The sequence below is a fragment of the Kogia breviceps genome, chromosome 7 (genome assembly GCF_026419965.1).
Source record: "Kogia breviceps isolate mKogBre1 chromosome 7, mKogBre1 haplotype 1, whole genome shotgun sequence".
Taxonomy (NCBI): Eukaryota; Metazoa; Chordata; class Mammalia; order Artiodactyla; family Physeteridae; genus Kogia; species Kogia breviceps.
The window spans coordinates 16,204,292-16,222,737 of record NC_081316.1 but is presented as its reverse complement, the minus strand read 5'-3'; the positions used below and the strand labels follow the sequence as shown (position 1 = coordinate 16,222,737).

The 18,446-nt window shown below is 48.1% G+C and overlaps 2 protein-coding genes across 6 annotated transcripts; one reads left to right on the top strand and one right to left on the bottom strand.

Moving 5' to 3' along the window:
• Positions 1-367: 367 nt before the first annotated feature.
• On the bottom strand, positions 368-2,215 carry BANF1 (BAF nuclear assembly factor 1). Of its 2 annotated transcripts, none has more exons than XM_067037601.1 (3): positions 1,945-2,215; positions 1,145-1,292; positions 368-894 (listed from the first exon to the last, which is right to left on the bottom strand). In XM_067037601.1, the coding sequence occupies exons 2-3, from the start codon at positions 1,265-1,267 to the stop codon at positions 748-750; spliced, it is 270 nt and encodes an 89-aa protein (XP_066893702.1). In that variant the 5' UTR covers positions 1,268-1,292; positions 1,945-2,215; the 3' UTR covers positions 368-747. The 2 variants fall into 2 exon arrangements, with proteins under 2 accessions (XP_066893702.1, XP_066893701.1); XM_067037600.1 differs by having other exon boundaries at positions 1,909-2,201.
• EIF1AD (eukaryotic translation initiation factor 1A domain containing) lies at positions 2,053-14,313 on the top strand. 4 transcript variants are annotated; one of them, XM_059070031.2, is made up of 6 exons: positions 2,053-2,624; positions 3,282-3,456; positions 3,605-3,713; positions 3,816-3,924; positions 4,097-4,144; positions 4,916-5,233. In XM_059070031.2, exons 2-6 carry the CDS (start codon positions 3,370-3,372, stop codon positions 5,058-5,060), a joined length of 498 nt encoding a protein of 165 aa, XP_058926014.1. In that variant the 5' UTR covers positions 2,053-2,624; positions 3,282-3,369; the 3' UTR covers positions 5,061-5,233. The 4 variants fall into 4 exon arrangements, with proteins under 4 accessions (XP_058926014.1, XP_066893699.1, XP_066893700.1 ...); XM_067037598.1 differs by lacking the exon at positions 4,916-5,233 and adding an exon at positions 13,091-14,313 and having other exon boundaries at positions 2,078-2,624; XM_067037599.1 differs by lacking the exon at positions 4,916-5,233 and adding an exon at positions 13,486-13,626 and having other exon boundaries at positions 2,094-2,624.
• The last annotated feature ends 4,133 nt before the right edge of the window (positions 14,314-18,446 follow it).

Below are 18,446 nucleotides of genomic sequence, written 5' to 3'. Positions count from 1 at the left end.
CTCCCAGAGGCCAGGAGGGCACAGGGCAGCTGGCAGGTAAACCTTCACCCATATGCCGGCCACCCTTTTCCTAGTAGCTCTGACTGCCACTGACTTTTCCACCAGGTGCTACCTAGCCCAGCTGTTGACCACATGGACATCTGGATCCCAGGAAGGGATCAGCCCACACTCTCTCCCACATTACTACAGGATTAAGACACGCCAAGGCACCTGCCCAAGGCCCGTGTGGCCAGGATGGCTGCCCTGCGGAGTGGGAAGGAAGCTGCCAGTTTTGATCTGCACTGATAAGGAGGGCAGCAAACCCGGTCACTCCCTGAGGAATAGGCCACTCCCAGCCCGCCTGCTTCTCATGTACAAAGCCCAGTCATGAAGGCCACTGACTTTATTGATTTAAAAAACTTTACAAGGACAGTGACTTCTGCCAGAAAGAGGGCCAAATGACATAAAACAGACCAGAGGCAGGGGCAGGGGGGCGGGGACGGGGCCAGGAATCACTCAGAAAAGCTGGTAATTGCTGTCACGAAACTGGCAGGGAAAGGAGAAGGGGGGATGCATGCAAGGATAAGAACTCCAAAAATGTTGAAATGGTGAGGGGAGAGAACTCCCCAAAGACCCTGGAGTACATGGGAGGTGCGCACAACAACAGCAATCTTTTCCTTTGCAGAGGACCGGGGAGGAGTCCTCACTTGGCTGACAACTCTGGAGACTCAGTGCTGGGGCTCGGGGTTGGGGGCTCCCCAGAGAGCATCACAAGAACGCGTCGCACCACTCTCGAAGGCACCCGAAGCAGTCCCGCGACTGCTTGGCGTTGGCGCCGCACGTGTCCTTCAGCCATTCCCGGAAAAGATCTTCATCTTTCTTTAGCACCAGAAACTGACCAAGGACCACATAGGCCTGCAAGACGGGCAAAGCACAAGGCGGGCTGGTGAGCGCTCTGTGGGACTACGAACAAGAAGGCCACTTCCGTGCCGCTCCCGGCACAGGAGCCCAGGAGACGGGGCAGGCTCCAGCCTGCGGGCTCTGCAGATCTCACACCACCGCCCATCCCCAACAGGTACACGCACTCTCCTCACTCCCCAGCTGCGGGGAGGCACTGCAGTCGGCCACCCCCGGCCCTCCCCGGCTACACGCAGCCGCCCCACACCTTGTCAAAACCCCTTTCCTCCAGCTTCTTGCCCAGGACTTCGCCAATGCCGGCCAGGCTTCCCACTGGCTTTTCCCCCATGGGCTCTGCCACGAAGTCTCGGTGCTTTTGGGAGGTTGTCATCTTGCTCAGGCTTAATCTGGGAATCCTAAGAAAAAGGAGATTACAGCTAAAAACCCGGGAACTCTCGAAGGCCCGCTGGCAATCTCACAGTAAGAGAGAGCTAGAGCATCCGTTAGGGAGGCTTTCTCGACTTCCCCCAGTTTACAGATGAGAAAACAGATCCAAGAAGAGTCTTTTCCTCACTGTTCAAGAGAAAGGTCTCTGCCACTCTGCGGGAGCTGCGTTTTGGTACCGCCCCACAGGAGAAACTATCCTGCCCTAACAGGTGGCGCACGCAGGACAAAGGGCGTCGCTCAGTACCCAGGGCCCATCCTAAAGCTGTCACTGCTCTGCGACCTTGGCTGGGCAAAGGCGGCACTGACCCAGCCTGGAACGACCACCTGGTCCGAAAAGCAAATGAAGGGCTCTCCCACCCGCCCCACAGGCTGCTCACAAAACGAAGGCGCAGCGGGAGCGCACACACCCGCTGAGCCAGCCGCTCAAGCTCCACGCCGCCGGGCCCGCCCCCAACGCGCCGCGCCCCGCCCCCTCCCCGTGCCGCGGCCGGGCCCTCTCAGAGGGCACGTCCGAGAGCGCATTCTCTTGCCCGTCGCAGCACTTGCGGCCCCTCCCCTCCCCCTCCTCCACGCGCCTCCTCCGACCTCCAGCCCGGGCCTTGCTCCGCGGCTCGCGCTCACCCACAGCTCCGGTTCCCGTAACAGCTTCTCCCGCCACCCGGCTGCTCCCGCCGATCCCTCAACCCACTAGAACTTTCTTCCACTTCCGCTTCCGGGTCGCCTCAAGGGCCGCCTTAAAAAAAAAAATCAATATTGGGCACTTCTAGCCGCTTAGAATCACCGAGTTGAGGCACCACCGGACCTCGAGGGCGCCCTTAGTAGGCGCTCCTTTCCGGTTGCTTCGCGGGAGGCCGGCTGCCTGTTGTGGTCTTTCTTCTCGAGAAGCATTTCCGGTCTCAGGGAGCAGAGGTCTGTGATAAGAAAACTTTATTTCTCTGCTGCACGGCATCCGGAACTTAAAGGGCTTAGCCTTGACCGACTTGATGGTGGGAAGAGTTAGAGGGAAGGACAAGGAGAGAGGCGTGGCCGGGAGACTTCCGGGAGAGCGCTGGAAGTACGGTGTCCGACTCAGGCAGTCCCGCGCCGTCCTCCTCACTGTCGGGCTTGCGAGAGTCTGACGGGAACCGGGGGCGCCGGAGACCTGAGTCCAAGACGACTCCATTGTCGTGACCGCCGGCAAGTCCTTTTTCTGGGCTTTCATTGGCTCAGCTGCGAAGTGAGCCGTGGACGAGCCGATCTCAGCGTCCAGCCTGGAGAGCGGGGTCTTTCAGGCAGCGCCCGTGGGATTCGAGGGCCAGAGAGTAAGTATGGGGCTTTCTCTCTGAGCGCTTTTCCTCCGGAATAGGGAGGCAGGAGGGCAGGAGGCGGCAACTAGGGATGACTCGTCGGAGTTTCCTTTGGAAGCCATTAGTCTCCTGAGTACGCATTAGTCCTTGTTTTTTCAGTACCCAAGTCAGAAACAGTAATGTCGAAGACCAAGCTAACCTACCCTAACCTTTAATTAACTCGTTCCTGACTTGGATTTTCCTAACTTGTCGGTGTTTGTACTGTGTTGAGAGATTGAGCGTCTGTGTTGTTTGGTTGTGCTGCACCTGGGGTGTACAAGCATGTCGAGGAAGAAATGGTTTATCTCACTCCTTCCCCAAGTGTTTGCCAGAATGATTTATTTTTCTAGAACACGTATTTAGTTTTTGTGGTTATGTCAGTACTTAAGAATAATACGAGTTTTTTTACGTGCTTTACTTACACTGTGCTAAGTGTTTTGCTTACGATTATTTTGTGTTAATAACCGTGCTCTGAGTTAGCTACTGCTTTTCTCTGAGGTCTAGAGAAGTTGAACAGCCAGGAAATAACCAAGGTAGGATTTGAATCCAAGCAATTGAATTTCAGAGCTCATGTTCTTAACCAGGACACTGTGTCACTCCTCAGTAAAAGGCCTCTCCCCATCCTCAAAACAGTCGTGCATTCTGAGCCTGCCATCCAAGAAACTCAGGAGGAGGAGTTGATAGTCTCTGCATCCCTCACCGCCCTGGGACAGGACCCAACATGTCTCAGGCCACCAAGAGGAAGCATGTGGTGAAGGAGGTGCTGGGGGAGCACATGGTGCCCTCCGACCAGCAGCAGATCGTGAGGGTGAGTGGCATTGGGAACCAGCTGCTCTGCCCGCCCCGACCCCTCCACTCCTGTTGGGCCCCTGGGATGGGGGCAGGGTGCACCACAGCTCAGTGGGTGTTGGAACTGGCTGATGAGGCTGACTGGTTCTTGGTCTCTCCTGGACCAGGTACTCAGGACCCCAGGGAACAATCTGCATGAGGTGGAGACAGCCGAGGGGCAACGCTTCCTGGTGAGCATGCCCTCCAAATACCGCAAGAACATCTGGATCAAGAGAGGTGAGAGAGGCAGCCCTTTTGGAAACAGAACCGTTTCCTATGGCCTCAGCTTCCGCCACTACAAGCAGGACTGACTGTACTTTTTCTTCTCTCTACCTGCAGGGGACTTTCTCATCGTTGACCCTATTGAAGAGGGAGAGAAGGTGAAGGCCGAGATCTCCTTTGTGCTCTGCAAAGACCACGTGCGCTCTCTGCAGAAGGAGGGGCTCTGGTAGGGTGGTCCCCTTGGTCACTGGCTGCCCTACTTCTCTGGAGGATTTACTTCCTAGCTGTGGAATTAGGGGAGGGAAGATCATGGCATCTCAGGCAGTAACAGCTGGAAACAGCTTTTTTGCTGAGGGGTTTCTCTGTCCTTTCTGACTTCGGCTCTTCTCTTGGCACAGGCCTGAGGCCTTCTCCGAAGTGGCTGAGAAACACAACAACCGGAACAGGTGAGGCACAGGTCCTGGGGTAGGGAAGACAAAAAATGGGGCTTCAGGCCTTGGTACCTTGAGGGGAAATAGAACCTTCCTGCATTCCTACACAGGGTCCCTGGTGAGAGCTTCTAAATTTGTGGTTAAAAGTATGGCTTAGGGCTTCCCTGGTGGTCCAGTGGTTGAGTCCACCTGCCGGTGCAGGGGACACGGGTTCGTGCCCTGGTCTAGGAAGATCTCACATGCCGCGGAGCGGCTGGGCCCGTGAGCCATGGCCGCTGAGCCTGCGCGTCCGGAGTCTGTGCTTCGCAACGGGAGAGGCCACAACAGTGAGAGGCCTGCATACCGCAAAAAAAAAAAAAAAAAAAAAAAAAAAAAAAAATGTGTGGCTTAAAAGTCAGATCCCCTGGGTTAAAGTTCCGGCTTTGCGAGTTATAACTGAGTGACTTTAAGCAGATTATCCTACAAAATGGGAGCTTTGTAAGCGATAAAGAGACTAACGCTTGTAAAATTGCTGAGCGTAGTACCTGGTAAGCAATGTGGGTTCATTGAGTGTTGGTTGTAGTAGAATCATTATTATTAAAATCAGTAGCTCTAGCAAATTTTTAAGGTGGGGGTGAGGAGGAGGTAGTTTCTTGCCGCTTTTTCTTGGTCAAGTTGCCTGCGATTCTCTCTGTGTCTGACTTACTGAGTCCTGACTGCTTGGCCATATGGTCCTCCTTTTTGTGGGGCTTCTGGTTTTCCCAGAAGACGTTGGGCTAACTATCCTCTCCTCCCACCCCGATGCAGACAGGCTCAGCCAGAACTCCCAGCTGAGCCACAGTCATCAGGAGAAGAGTCCAGCTCTGAAGGTGATGCTGACCTTTTTGTTAACACCAACCGCAGACAGTGTCATGAGAGTGAGGAGGAGAGTGAAGAAGAGGAGACGGCCTGAGGCACCGGGACCCACTTCTCCTCCTGCTCAGGGACTAGTCCTGGGCTCCTCTGAGCTTGGACATGCCCGGGAGCCTCTGTGGATCTTTCCCCCTGGATGGGGACAAGGCAGGGCCCTTCTCTGAACTGACTTTCTGACATAGGAGAATTAAACCCCTGGTGGGTGGTGACTTATGCTGGTGTCCGAGTGGCTCTTTGGAGGAAGGAGAGACACGTGGTAAAGTTAAAAACTGCTCCTAGGTGGTGGCCTCATGGGCAGGTGGGCTGAATGGGCAGGAAATGGGAAATGGCTGGAATCTTTCCTAGTTTCTCCCTCTCTCATTGGGCACTTAGTAAGTGCCAGGCCCTGTGTGCTTCCTTGCATGTAGTTAATATTTGGGAGCATTCCCACTTCATTGCCTGCTTGCAGTTAGTACTGATTCAGGCATTCAGGATCACAGTGGGACTTAGTGCCCATCTGCCTCTAAGAGACTCTCAGGATGAATGTCAGTGCCTCGTAAGCTGTTCTCCCTGCCTTTCTAGTCACTTGTGACTGCAGGAGTGTCCACCTCCATGCTGCTGTGTACATCCCCTGCTTGGTGGTCTCCTCATGGCTGCTCGGACCCTCACTCCTCAGCCCTCGTGCAAACCACATCATCTCACTTCTCCTTGGAAGCTTCTTACCTCTGATTGTACGTTCTCCCTCTTCATTGCTGGCATTCACCTTTTAGTCACTGCTCAGACGTTGAAGTTTACCTCCTGGCTCAGAGTCTTCTACCCTTGCTTCCATCGTTGTTTTTCTACATCCCATGGATGGGCCCGTTCAACGCTTTGGGCACCTAGGTCCTTGATGTCCCCATCACTAATGCCTTTGTCTTCTATTTCAGGCCTGTTGCCTATATCCATAGTCACTCTCTGGACCCCTGACGTCACTAGAAATTGCAACACCGTTTGAATTCAAAAACCTGTACAATCACCACCTCCAGGCCTCCTTGTGCAACTACCACCCCTCCCGCCCCCCACAGAAATTCTTTATCTTCATCCTCCAGCCCTGCCACATTCTCACCGTCATTCTCCTAGCTTCACTTCCTTCCCTGTGCAGCATCAATTCCGTGGTCTACACCCTGTACTCCCTTTCTTCCTCCATCGTGTTCACCTAGTAAAACCTAACCCTGGTCAACCCAGTCATTCATCTCTGTGCCTGTACGCAAGTAACTGTTAGAGAAAACAGCCAACCTGGTTCGTTAGTTTTACCTTAAATTCGTAATTACAAACCTTAGATGACCACTCAGCACTGCCTGGCAGATCTACTCTGGGATGTCGTATTAGAAAACTTTTTTTTTTTTACCAAATCCCTCTTATCCTGCTAGTTACAGACTGCAGCTCATTCTTCATTAAGAAATAGTAACCATTGGAGGGAACTGTTACCTCTCCGTTACCAGCCCTACAACTGTGCTCATGGATCTTCCTGTCATTTTACTGCCCATTGTAATCCAGTGGGACTTAAGCCTTTCTTCTTGTGCTTCGGAGCCTGTCTCTCTTTACTTAAGGAGTTTTTGTGAGTTTTGGGTTTTGTGTCATCCTCTTTACTGGGTATGTTAGCATCAAAGGTGCTATAGCACCTTTCACCCATCTGAAAAACAACCAGAAAAAAACCTGTCAGTGATCCCACATCCTCTCCGGCTACCACTTCATTTACCTGCTCCTCATCCACTCTTTTACACTTGCTTAATGTAGTCTTAAATACATACGTACACGTGTGTGTATGCTTATGTGTGTATATATGCACATATAGAAATGTATGTATATACATTCATGTGCAAAAAATTAACCAGGTAAGTTGAAGATGTGAGTGTATCTTTAACTCAATCTAAAGTTTATTTTTGTATGGAAGATGGCTAACTTTTTTTCCCTAAAGGGCTAGCCACTTGTCCCTATACCATTTATTGAGTGCTTCATTCTTTGCTCACTGGTTCAAAATACCTTTTTTAAAATAAATGAAATTCCTGCATATATATGGATCTCTTTGGAATCTGTCCCACTGATTGTGTGTGCACACGCCATATTTTATAGCATGATTGATAACTCATTCTCCCTCACCCTCGGCCCATCCTTCCTTGGAATTTTCCTGTTTTCTTTTACATAAAAACTTTAGGATGAACTGGTCATTGCATTTAAAAGTTATGTTGCAGTTTCCATTGGTGTGGTTTTAAATCTCAGTTTGATTTGGAGAGGAGTGGTACTTAACGGTTGTTTTTGGTCTTCCTATACGGAAATGAGGTATGTGTGTTCTTTTATAAGATGTTATCTTCTGGGAATTCCCTGGTGGTCCAGTGGTTAGGACTCCACACTCCCACTGCAGGGGGCACCAGTTTGATCCCTGGTTGGGGAACTAAGATATCCTGCAAGCCATGCGGCCAAAAAAAAAGAAAATTGTTTTCTTCATATGGGTCTAGTTCAATGTAGTCTTAAGAATTTTAGAGCTATTTGTTGTTATGAATGGGTTCTTTTGAAATTACATTTCCAACCATTACTGGCAGGTAGGAAAGCTGTCCATCTCTGTGTGCCCACCTAGTTATCTAACTGAATTCTCATTAGTTCTAAGAGTTCTTCAGTTGATTCTCTTGGCTTTCTGGATAGAGTGTCAAATCATATTCTACCAGTGGCAGTTTCATCCTGTCCTTTACACTCATTTCTTTTCCTTGTGAACTATGGAAGCCAGGACTTCCAGTATAATGTTGAATGGCACCCTTGTTTGTTCCTCTCAGTGAGAATTGTTCTCTTGTTTCATCATGAAATATTATTCTTGCTTTGGGTCTCTGGTTGATAAACTTCATTAGGCTGAAGATGTTTCCTTCTGTACCCAACTTACTGAGTGTTTTTTTCCTTTATTCAACAGTGATGAATTTTGACATTTATGAGATAGTCAAAAGATTTTTTTTGTTATTGCACTGATTTACATTATTAGGTTTTCTGGTGTTGAACCATTCTTGAATTCTGATGTAAACTCTGCTTAGTTTTATATTTATTTCTTTAGGATTTTTGTGTCTATCCTTGGGCCAATTTCATTTTTAATTGTAATGATCTCTGTGTCCCACTTTGACAACAGCATTATGCTAGCCTTGTAGAATGGGTTTAGAGACATTGAATCTTTTTCTTTGGACTGGAGTAATTTATAGAAAAGGAGTTGTTTTGGGACTTCCCTGGTGGCACAGTGGTTAAGAATCCTCCTGCCAGTGCAGGCAACACGGGTTTGATCACTGGTCCGGGAAGATCCCACATGCCATGGAGCAACTAAACCCATGCGCCATAACTACTGAGCCTGCGCTCTAGAGCCCGTGAGCTGCAACTACTGAGCGCTCGTGCCACAGCTACTGAAGACCACGGGCCTAGAGCCCGTGCTCCGCAACAAGAGAAGCCCCTGCAATGAGAAGTGTGCGTACCTCAACGAAGAGTAGCCCTGGCTCGCCACAACTAGAGAAAGCCTGTGAGCAGGAATGAAGACCCAATCTAGCCAAAAATAAATAAATAAATTTATTTTTAAAAAAATTTTTTTTTAAAGAAAAGGAATTGTTTCTTCAGGGTTTGATTGAATTTTAATTATAAAATCTGTGTTTGATTCCTTTTTTTAAGGGTAGATCTTTGACTGCCTTGTAATTTTTCTGTGACATTTTATTCAAGTTTTCTATCCTTGAGTCAATTTTGGTGATTTATATTTTTTTAGAATTGTGTGTTCTACGTATATTTAAGCCTTTTTTGGCAAAACATCATGTGTACTATTTGTATCATTTGGGACTGTCTTAAAAGTGACAAAAGTCTAATTCAAACCAACAGAAGCAAACAAGGGCTCATTGGTCTGCAGTCTCAGGGCAGAGCTTTAGGCAGAGCTGACCTAGGCCAGCATGATTTCATCAGGACTCTCATTTCTTGGATTGTCTGTGCTCCTCTTGGTTGAGCAATCCCTTTCTCCCTATAGGTTTTTTCTTCAGGAAGCTCCACTTTGCACTTGGTCCTGACAGACCAAGAGTTACTTCTTCAGGATCCATGAACTTCAGGAAAGACCGACTGGTCTTGCTCTGGTCACTTGCCCTCTCCTGGCAACCACTCTGGCCAGGGCTGAGTAGGGGGAATAAGGGGAGGTGAGATGAGCCTCCCTGATCCATATGACATGTGTTTCCCAGGGAATAGAGAGGTTCTTTTACCCAAAAAGGGGGCAAGAGGTGAGAGCAGATAAAACAACAAACATTTGTGGGTTTTGTTTGGGGGAGGGGTTTTTTTGGCCATACTGTGAAGCTTGTGAGATATTGGTTCCCCAACCAGGGATTGAACCCCGGGGCAGTGAGAGCACCCCAGAGTCCTAACCACTGGACTGCCAGGGAATTCCCAAAGCAACAAACGTTGTCCTGAATTCTGTGTATTTTATTTTCTTTGACTAGCTTTGCAAGATACCTGTCTACTTTGTTGGCCTTTTCCTTCTGTTTCTTTGGGGTTATTTGCTCATTCTGACTTCTTGGGTTGTATGCTTAATTAATTTCAGACTTGTTTTCTAGTACATTTAGGGCTAAAAATCTTCCTTTAAGTACTCCTTTGTTTCTTGCTTTTTTTCTTTTTTTTTTCTTTTTTTTTTTTTTTGGCCGAGCCACATCACTTGCAGGAATCTCATTTCCCTGAGGAGGGATTGAACCCAGGCCATGGCAGTGAAAGCACTGAGTCCTAACCACTGGACCACCAGGGAATTCCCCGTTTCCCACTTTATCGGGTGTATTTGTGTGATTTGGGGGGCATTGTATCTAAGCTTGCCCTTCTGTTTTTCTCAGTGATTCTGTGATCGACCTAATAACCTGTCTTTTCTTCCTAAAACCTTTTAATCTCAACTTCTCCCTCTCTTATCAGCCATCTAACTCCTGGGGGTCGTACCTAGGAATTCTGATGGATGTAGAGTCCTTGTATTCCGCATACTGTTCCCCTTTGTCATTCTCCAAAGTTGAATTCTACCTCTGTTCTCCCAACTTAGTAGTGGAGTCCAACCATATATGAATAGATCTCCCCGAATGAGCTGGCGTTCGGGAGCCCTCTTTCCCCAATGCCATGGCCAGTCCATGTGATTTGTTGCCTAATAGTACCGACCCCTGCTGCAGTTGACTTGTGGCCCGTCAGACTCTGCACGTCTATCACATTATGACCAACCTTTACAGCCAGGTCATGTCCATCGGAGCCCCCCCCCAAGCAGCCCAGCTCACTTTCCTCCCTTGTCATCCAGCCACCCATATATGTGTGCCAAGGAGCACCCATGGCACTCTGAGCTGGCCGCGTGGTTTTTCTCCTGTAATATGTAAATGTGCTGAGATGTCTTGACACAGTTTCTCATGTTAAGACATCCTTGCATTCCTGCAATAAAATAGCCATGATACATTTTTCTGTGTATTGCTGGATTTGGTTTTCTGATGTTTGGGGGGATTTTGGCACTCGGGTTCATAAGTGAGATGGTTTAAGCTTTTCCTTTCCTGCATTGCCCTTGTCTGGGTGGTTTGGTGCCTGGCATTTTGCGGTAGGTTTTTAACTCTAGATTTTTATTGAGTATAGGATTGCTCAGGTTTCTGTTCTTGAGTCAGTGATATTTTCAAGAAAAAATATTTTCATATTATTTTATCTATGGCACAAAGTTATTTGTAGAATTGCCTTATGTTTGTAATCTTGCTTGTATCCAAAGTTATATCCCCTTTTTTATATCTAATATTATTTGTTTGTGCTTTTTCTTTTTTAATCCTGTCTATCTTGGCAGAAGTTCATTTATTACTCTCTTCAGGGCACTGGCTTTTTTGTTCTCATTCCTCACTGTTAGTTTTTTTGTATTTCATTAATTTCTGCTCTTACCGTATTTCTCCTTATACTGCCTTTGGGTTTATTCTGTGGTTCTTTTTCTAACCCTTTTGGTTTGGTCCTTAACTCATTGATTTTCAGCTTTACCTCCTCCCTCCCCCCAAAACTAGTTAGGGAATTTTCAAATCTGAAGAAAAAGTAAAATATAAAATAAGTACCTGTGTACCCTTCAGCAGAGTCACTAATTTGTAACATTTTGTCACATTCTACTTCTCTATACATACAAAACACTTAGGTTTTGCATTTAGTTGTTACATCTCTTTAGCCTCTTAATTTAGAATAGACTTCTTAACATTTTTTTGGTTTATTTTTCATAAAATAGACTTTTTAACAAGTTCAGGCCAGTTTTCTTATAACAAATGTCCTGGGTTTGGATTTGTGTGATTATTTTTGTATGCTTAGATTTGAGTTAAACAATTTTAGCAAAAATAACCTAGAGCTGATGTGCTCTGACCACATCACCAGGTACAGAGATGACGTTCATCTATTGAAGATCACAAGGCACGGGATACAGGATGTCCAGCTATTGGTGATGCTAATTTTGATCACCTGGTTAAAGGGATGGCTTCTAGGTCATTTTCATATGAAGGTATTATTTTCCCTTTGTAATTAGGTAATCTGTGGGACAGTCTTACCTTTTAAGGCTAAAATTTCCCTTAATGCAGCTCTATCAGTATTTGTATTTGGGGTTTTTTTTTAATTATGTTGAAATACATATAAAATTTACCATCTTAACCATTTTTAAGTGTGCAGTTCAGTAGTGTTAAGTACATTGACACTGTTGTACAACCAACCTCCAGAATTTTTTCATACCCGTTAACAACTCCCCACTTGCCCTTTCTCCAGTCCCTGACAACCACAGTTCTATTGTACCTTCTGTTTCTTTGGCTGCCCCACGCGGCTTGAGGGATCTTAATTCCCTGACCACGGATTGAACCCGGCCCCTCGGCAGTGAGAGCACGAAGTCCTAACCACTGGCCCGCCAGGGAATTAATTCCTTTCTGCTTCTATGAGTTTGACTAGATACCTCAGATAAGTGGGCTCATTCAACAGTTGCCTTTTTGTGACCGCCTTATGTATTTCACTTTGTATAATGTTCTCAAGGTTTATCCATGCCACATAGCCTATGCCATAATTTCTTTCCTCTTTAAGACTGAATAATATTCCAGTGTTTGTATGTGCCACATTTTTTTTATCCAAGAGCTGGTGGACTCTTGAATTCTTTCCACCTTTTACCTGTTGACTAACGCTCTTATGAACATGGATGTACAGATATCTCTGAAATCTTGCTTTCAGTTCTTTTGGATATATGCCCAGAAGCGGAATTGCTGGATCACGCGGCTATTTTTAATTTTTTAAGGACCCACCACCATACTGTTTTCCATGGTGGCTGCACCACTTCGCATTCCCCACCATCAGTGCACAGGGGTTCAAGTTTCTTCACTTCCTTGCCAATGCATTATTTTTTATTTGTTTGTTTGCTAGTAGCCGTCCTGATAGGTGTAAAATATCTAGTATTTTAATTATCCTTTATTTAATTCTGAGTGTTTTAAAATTTCCATCAGGATGCCTTTTTTGGTCCATAAATTTTTTAAATTATTTTTTTTTAATAATAAAATTTATTTATTTATTCTTGGTTGCATTGGGTCTTTGTTGCTGTGCATCGGCTTTCTCTAATTGTGGCGAGCAGAGGCTGCTCTTCGTTGCGGTGCGCGGGCTTCTCATTGCAGTGGCTTGTCCTGTTGCGGAGTATGGGCGCTAGGTGCGCGGGCTTCACTAGTTGTGGCTCGCGGGCTCTGGAGCGCAGGCTCAGTAGTTGTGGCGCAGGGGCTTAGTTGCTCCGTGGCATGTGGGATCTTCCCGGACCAGGGCTTGAACCCGTGTCCCCTGCATTGGCAGGTGGATTCTTAACCACTGCGTCACCAGGGAAGCCCCGCATTGGTCCATAAGTTATTGTATTTAAATACTTCATTGGTTATTTTTAATGACAGCACCTTCAAATTTACCACCACAAAAGTGAGGACTTGACAATAACCCAAGCTACCATGTGCCTCCACCCTCCCATCCTACCCCTCACCCATCCCATTTTCTGTTCTCCCACCTAAGGTAACTGTCTTCTCGATTTTTGTTTTTATTTATTTATTTATTTTTGCCACATCATGCTTCATGCAGGATCTTAGTTCCCCAACCAGGGATGGAACCCGTGCCCCTTGCAGTGGAAGCACAGAATCGTAACCACTGGACCGCCAAGGAAGTCCCCATTGTAAAGCTATTTTTACCTTTAAGAAAAGGATAACACACTGAATGTTATATTTGGGGGCTGATTTCTTTCATTTAATATTACATTAGTATGTTTCTCCTTATTGCTAAATAATTCTGTAATTCGTTTGTTTTGACTGTTTATATTTCCTGTGGGACTATATCAAGTTTATCCATTCACTTTTCTGATGTTTTTTGGGTTTTTCCCATATTTTTCGCTGTTGTAAACGTTCTTGTGTGTGTGTCTTTGTACGTGTGGGCGGGTTTCTCATGAGACAGTTCCTGAGCGTGGAATTTCTGTGTCACAGCTTTAGGCAGTGCTGCCAAATGCTTCCCAGAGTCGTTGCACTGTTTGACATTCACCACCTGTGGAGCCTTAGAGTGGATTTAATGACCTCTTCCTATAATCTGTTGATTTTTCCTTAAGCCATTTTGAGTTTGTATTAAGTGCAACATGTTTAAAACTGCTATCTCTTCCTGTGAATGGAACCCTTTTTCATGGAGTGACTCTTTCCATCCCTACAGATGCCTCTTATCTTAGTTTATTTCATTTCATGTTAGTGTAGCTACCCCAGATTTCTTCTGGTTAGTATTTTTTTTCTGTTTTTTTAAAATTTATTTATTTTTTGTTTTATTTTATTTTTGGCTGCGTTGGGTTTTCATTGCTGCGTGCGGGCTTTCTCTAGTTGCAGGGAGTGGGGGCTACTCTTCGTTGCGTTGCGCGGGCTTCTCATGGCTGTGGCTTCTCTTGTTGCAGAGCATGGGCTCTAGGCACGCAGGCTCAGTAGTTGTGACCCACAGGCTTTAGAGCACAGGCTCAGTAGTTGTGGCACACGGGCTTAGTTGCTCTGCGGCATGTGGGATCTTCCCAGACCAGGGCTCGAACCCGTGTTGCCTGCATGGGCAGGCAGATTCTTAAGCACTGTGCCACCAGGGAAGCCCCAGCACCTTTACTTCTATCTTCCATATCTCTTAGCTTTTCTTTTACATTTAAAAAATTCTCAGTCCTTCTTTGAAGATTTTCTCAATCTGGTCTTCTAATTGACTGATTCCTAAACTGTATCCCTTCTATTGTGTATCCTGTCTATTGTGTTCTTTATTTCAGCTCAAGATGAGTTCTCTAGCAGGTTTAAACTACAGGTGACTGTACTGGAATTTTCCTTTATAGAGAACTCTGGGATCCAGTGTCTAATACACTTTAGCAATAGCCGCCTGGGGGAGTGAGTAGACCAGGCTTCAAGGCCACTGAAATTTGGCCAGCACGCATGTGTCTATCACATGCTGAGAGGATACGCATGGGATTCTGGAGTATGCACTGCTCAGCAGCAGGAAGAAGTTCACAAATGCAAAAGCCCTGGGGCCAGTAAGTACTGGAGGAATATAATTTCCAAAGCTGAGACGAATTCCATGGGGCTGAGTGTCAGGGCCCCTGCACACTGGTCTCGTCTGGTGACCCAGTTTAAAGGCTTTAAATGTGGAATATGCTGCCTTCAATGTACAAAGAAGCCAAATTGGTGTAGGGCCTCTTTGTAGTTTGAGGAAAGGGACAGCAATTTGTCCTTAGTAGTTGCCCAGATATCCCCTCAGGAAATTCCTTGGGTTGCGGAACCCTGGATTTTGTCTTCATTCAAGGCCCAACCAACGCTACTTACCTGTGTCTGAGGAGCACGTAAAGCAGCATGGGCGGTTTCCTCAGTAGGAACCACTGTCGGAACATCATCGATGTGAGGGAGAGTCGGGACGCCAACAGTGGCTCACGTGCTCACGGGTGATGCATTGATGACATACTTGGGGGAATCAGAATCCCTATGGAATGTGTCAAGGCACATTGCGCACGCCGCCTGGCGACACAGAGGAATAAACTGATAGCAATGCCCGAGGCTGCCTCCCAAGTGGCAGCAATTTCTTCAGTTATTGTTACGATAGAATCTGGTGATGCTGAAATATCCACTTCATTAGGTAACCTTTGCTCGTTCACAGTGAGGTGCCAAGCACCCGAAAGCCTTGTTTCTAGCCAGTGCAGCTTGTTAAGCATGGAGACGGCGCTGTTTATCACTCCGTTTTCATGAATTCTTGTATGAGAAGAGTACTCTTTTTCTTCCTGGGGTTCGAACTGCATGACCTTGGCCAAAGTGAGAGGGGTGTAATCAGTTCCTGGCTCCACATTCAGTCAACGTTCATAGAAGCTGCCAGCAGGGTCACAATAAGCATGTCCACCAGTAAGTCAGCGCTTGCCCTAGGTTGCAGCAGCCCGAACGGTCCACTCGGATGCTACAGTCCAGTAACACAGTAGCAGGCTCAGTCCAAGCATCGGGTGCGAGAGCCCCAAGAGCAGTTGTGACTGGTTGGCCCCTGGTAACAAGTTCCACAACCCAAGAGGGGAGTTCACTTACCCTGTGTGCCTCTCAACCCTCAGCACACAGACTGGAGTATGTGCTCAAGAGCACTTGGAGAGTGGTGAGGAGCTGCCCTAGTCCTCTTGCAGTTCTAAGGGACCCAAATCAGGGTGCAGAGGAACTCATACAGCAGTATCCGCCCCGGCTGATCTGTCTCACACAGAGCTTTGCGGGAGCGGGCCTCTGCAGGGAGGTCCTCCCCTTTTTCAGTTTCCCTTTCTGTCGAAGGCTGACAAATCGCACACATTTTGGGACCCCCTCCTGTCTCCCCCCACCCCCGCAGGGGAGCATATGTTGACACAGAGGGCAATTTTGCTTTTCTTAGTGTCCCCAGAGCAGGTGTACAGAGGAGGGAAGAGCAGGGGTCTGAGGAGAGGCAGGTAACGTGGTCTCACTGGGCAGGGGCATGTTAAGTCTGGCAGGTACGGGCCTGGAGTGCCAGCCTAGGGGGTTTTGATGGGAGTCACCTGAGATGGCAGGACCTGGCGCGTCAGGAGTCAGAGAGGGGGAAATGGGTGTTGCAGGAAGGGCTGGGACCCACCGGAGTGAAGACCCCGAGTGAGGCTGACTCCGACTACCCAGGGCGTTGGGGCCTCGGAGAAACGGCCCTGGGGGAGTGACTTTGGCTCTCACCTTGGTCCTGTGAGCGAGGACAGCCATCTCCATCCTATACCAAGATGAAGACATTCAGAGCAGCAGAATATGGGAGTTTATCACCAACAGACAGAACTTCTAGAAGACGAACTTCAGAAAAAAATGAAAATGGGGCTTCCCTGGTGGCACAGTGTTTGCGAGTCCGCCTGCTGACACAGGGGACACGGGTTCGTGCCCCGGTCCGGGAAGATCCCACATGCCGCGGAGCGGCTGGGCCCGTGAGCCGTGGCCGCTGACCCTGCGCGTCCGGAGCCTGTGCTCCGCAACGGGAGAGGCCACAGCAGTGAGAGGCCCGCGTACCGCAAAAAAAAAAAAAAAAAAAAAAAAAAAAAAAAAAAAAAAAAAAAAAAGAAAATGACTCCAGAGGAGAGATCTGAGAGGCAAGAAGGAATGAGGAACAAGTTCATTAATGATAATGATGTCTGACTAGGGGGTGGTTCTTAGAAAGTCAAGATAAGGGCTTCCCCGGTGGCGCAGTGGTTGAGGGTCCGCCTGCCGATGCAGGGGACACGGGTTCGTGCCCCGGTCCGGGAAGATCCCACATGCCGCGGAGCGGCTGGGCCCGTGAGTCATGGCTGCTGAGCCTGCGCGTCCGGAGCCTGTGCTCCGCAACGGGAGAGGCCACAGCAGTGAGAGGCCCGCGTACCACAAAAAAAAAAGAAAGTCAAGATAAGGTCCTGGAAAATAAAAACACCTAAGAATACGGACTTCCTTGGCGGTCCAGTGGTTAGGACTCTGCACTTGCACTGCAGGTGGCACCGGTTCCATCCCTGGTTGGGTACTAAGATCCCGAAAGCCATGCGGCCAAAAATAAAACCAAAAAAACCCCACAAACAAACCCATGTAAGAATAGAGAGGGAGCAATCATAATTAAAGGGTTCTAAAGGCCTTATAGTTTGAAGGGAGATAGATCTGTTGACCAAGTTTAGACTTTAATACACACGTTGAAACGTTAAGGGTAATCTCTGAAAGAACAGGAAGAGTCGCTAACTTCCAAGCCAGTGAGAAGAAAAGGTGTTAAAAACTCAATCACTAAAAGAAAGCAAAGGAGAAAAACAAGAGAAACAGGACAGAAAGTATTACTTGTATAGAATAGAAACTCCTCTGTTTAAGCAGAGAAGGAATTTTCTAGACTATTTTAGGTGACTCATTGTGATGGTTAATTTTGTGTCAACTTAACGGGGCTCAGGGATTCCCAGATGGCTGGTAAAACGTTACTTCTGGTGTCTGTGAGGGTGTTTCTGGAAATTAGCATCTGGAGCAGTAGACTGAGTTCAGAAGGGCCCCTCACCAATGCAGGCGGGCCTCACCCATTGCGCCCCGAGAGCCTGAGGAGGACGGGGGCGGGGGGAGGGCGAGTTTGCTCTGTTTGAGCTGGGCCACCCGTCTCCTCCTCACTCCTCAGGCCTTCAGACTCAGCCTGAGACTCACACCCCGGCTTCCCTGGCTCTCTAGCTCGTAGACAGTGTTATCTGGGGCTTCTCATAATCACGTGAGCCAATCCCTATAATAAACCTCCTCATGTATGTGTGCATATCCTAACGGTTGTTTCTCTGGAGAACTCTGACTGATACACTCATAGAATCCCAGAGGGTCAGAGAACAAATCTCAGAAGGGTGCCTGAACTGGCAGGGCCCTACCTGGGCCTCCAGGATAAGAAATGGGGAGCGGAAGGGGAGAAGGCAGGGGACCCTGCTGGCACTGGGAGGGGCAGCTTCCCAGTCCTGTGGGGAAACAACAGAACTGGACCATGAGCTGACAGGAGCCACAGCCTGGGTATGGCTGCTGGGGCTTGAAGGGGTTCAGTGGACCTGGGCAGGGTGTGGGCACAGCTCAGAGGAAGAAGGACCACCTGAGTGTGGAGGGGGACCCATCCTGCCCGTTTCACTTGCAGGCCACACCCACTTTGGATAATCGGCTTTTGGGCCGAGGTTCCCATCACCAGGCCCAGAAGAAAGGGCCTTACTTACTTAATTAAAGGGCTGGCCAGGGAATGAAGCAGCACGGAGTGGCGAAGGGGTCCTGGGCAGGACTTTATGCTTTGGTGAGGGTGCCTCGTGGGCTGGTGGCAGAGAGGCAGATGTATGGGCTTCTGTAAATTAAAGCTGAAGGCCTCGTGTCAACGTGGAAGGGCATGGACTCCCTCCCATCCCCTTCACGTCTGGTGGTGTCCTTGTTCGACGGCTCCTCACCCATCAGACCCTCACAGGCCCAGGCAG

Excerpts from the sequence above, each read along its gene's own strand:
- BANF1 (XM_067037601.1), bottom strand. The coding sequence starts at position 1,267 with ATGACAACCTCCCAAAAGCACCGAGACTTCGTGGCAGAGCCCATGGGG. Across the intron at positions 895-1,144 it reads AGGAAAGGGGTTTTGACAAG|GCCTATGTGGTCCTTGGTCA; the intron begins GTGTGGGGCGGC and ends CCCGTCTTGCAG.
- EIF1AD (XM_059070031.2), top strand. The coding sequence starts at position 3,370 with ATGTCTCAGGCCACCAAGAGGAAGCATGTGGTGAAGGAGGTGCTGGGG. Across the intron at positions 3,714-3,815 it reads GAACATCTGGATCAAGAGAG|GGGACTTTCTCATCGTTGAC; the intron begins GTGAGAGAGGCA and ends CTCTACCTGCAG. Across the intron at positions 4,145-4,915 it reads AAACACAACAACCGGAACAG|ACAGGCTCAGCCAGAACTCC; the intron begins GTGAGGCACAGG and ends ACCCCGATGCAG.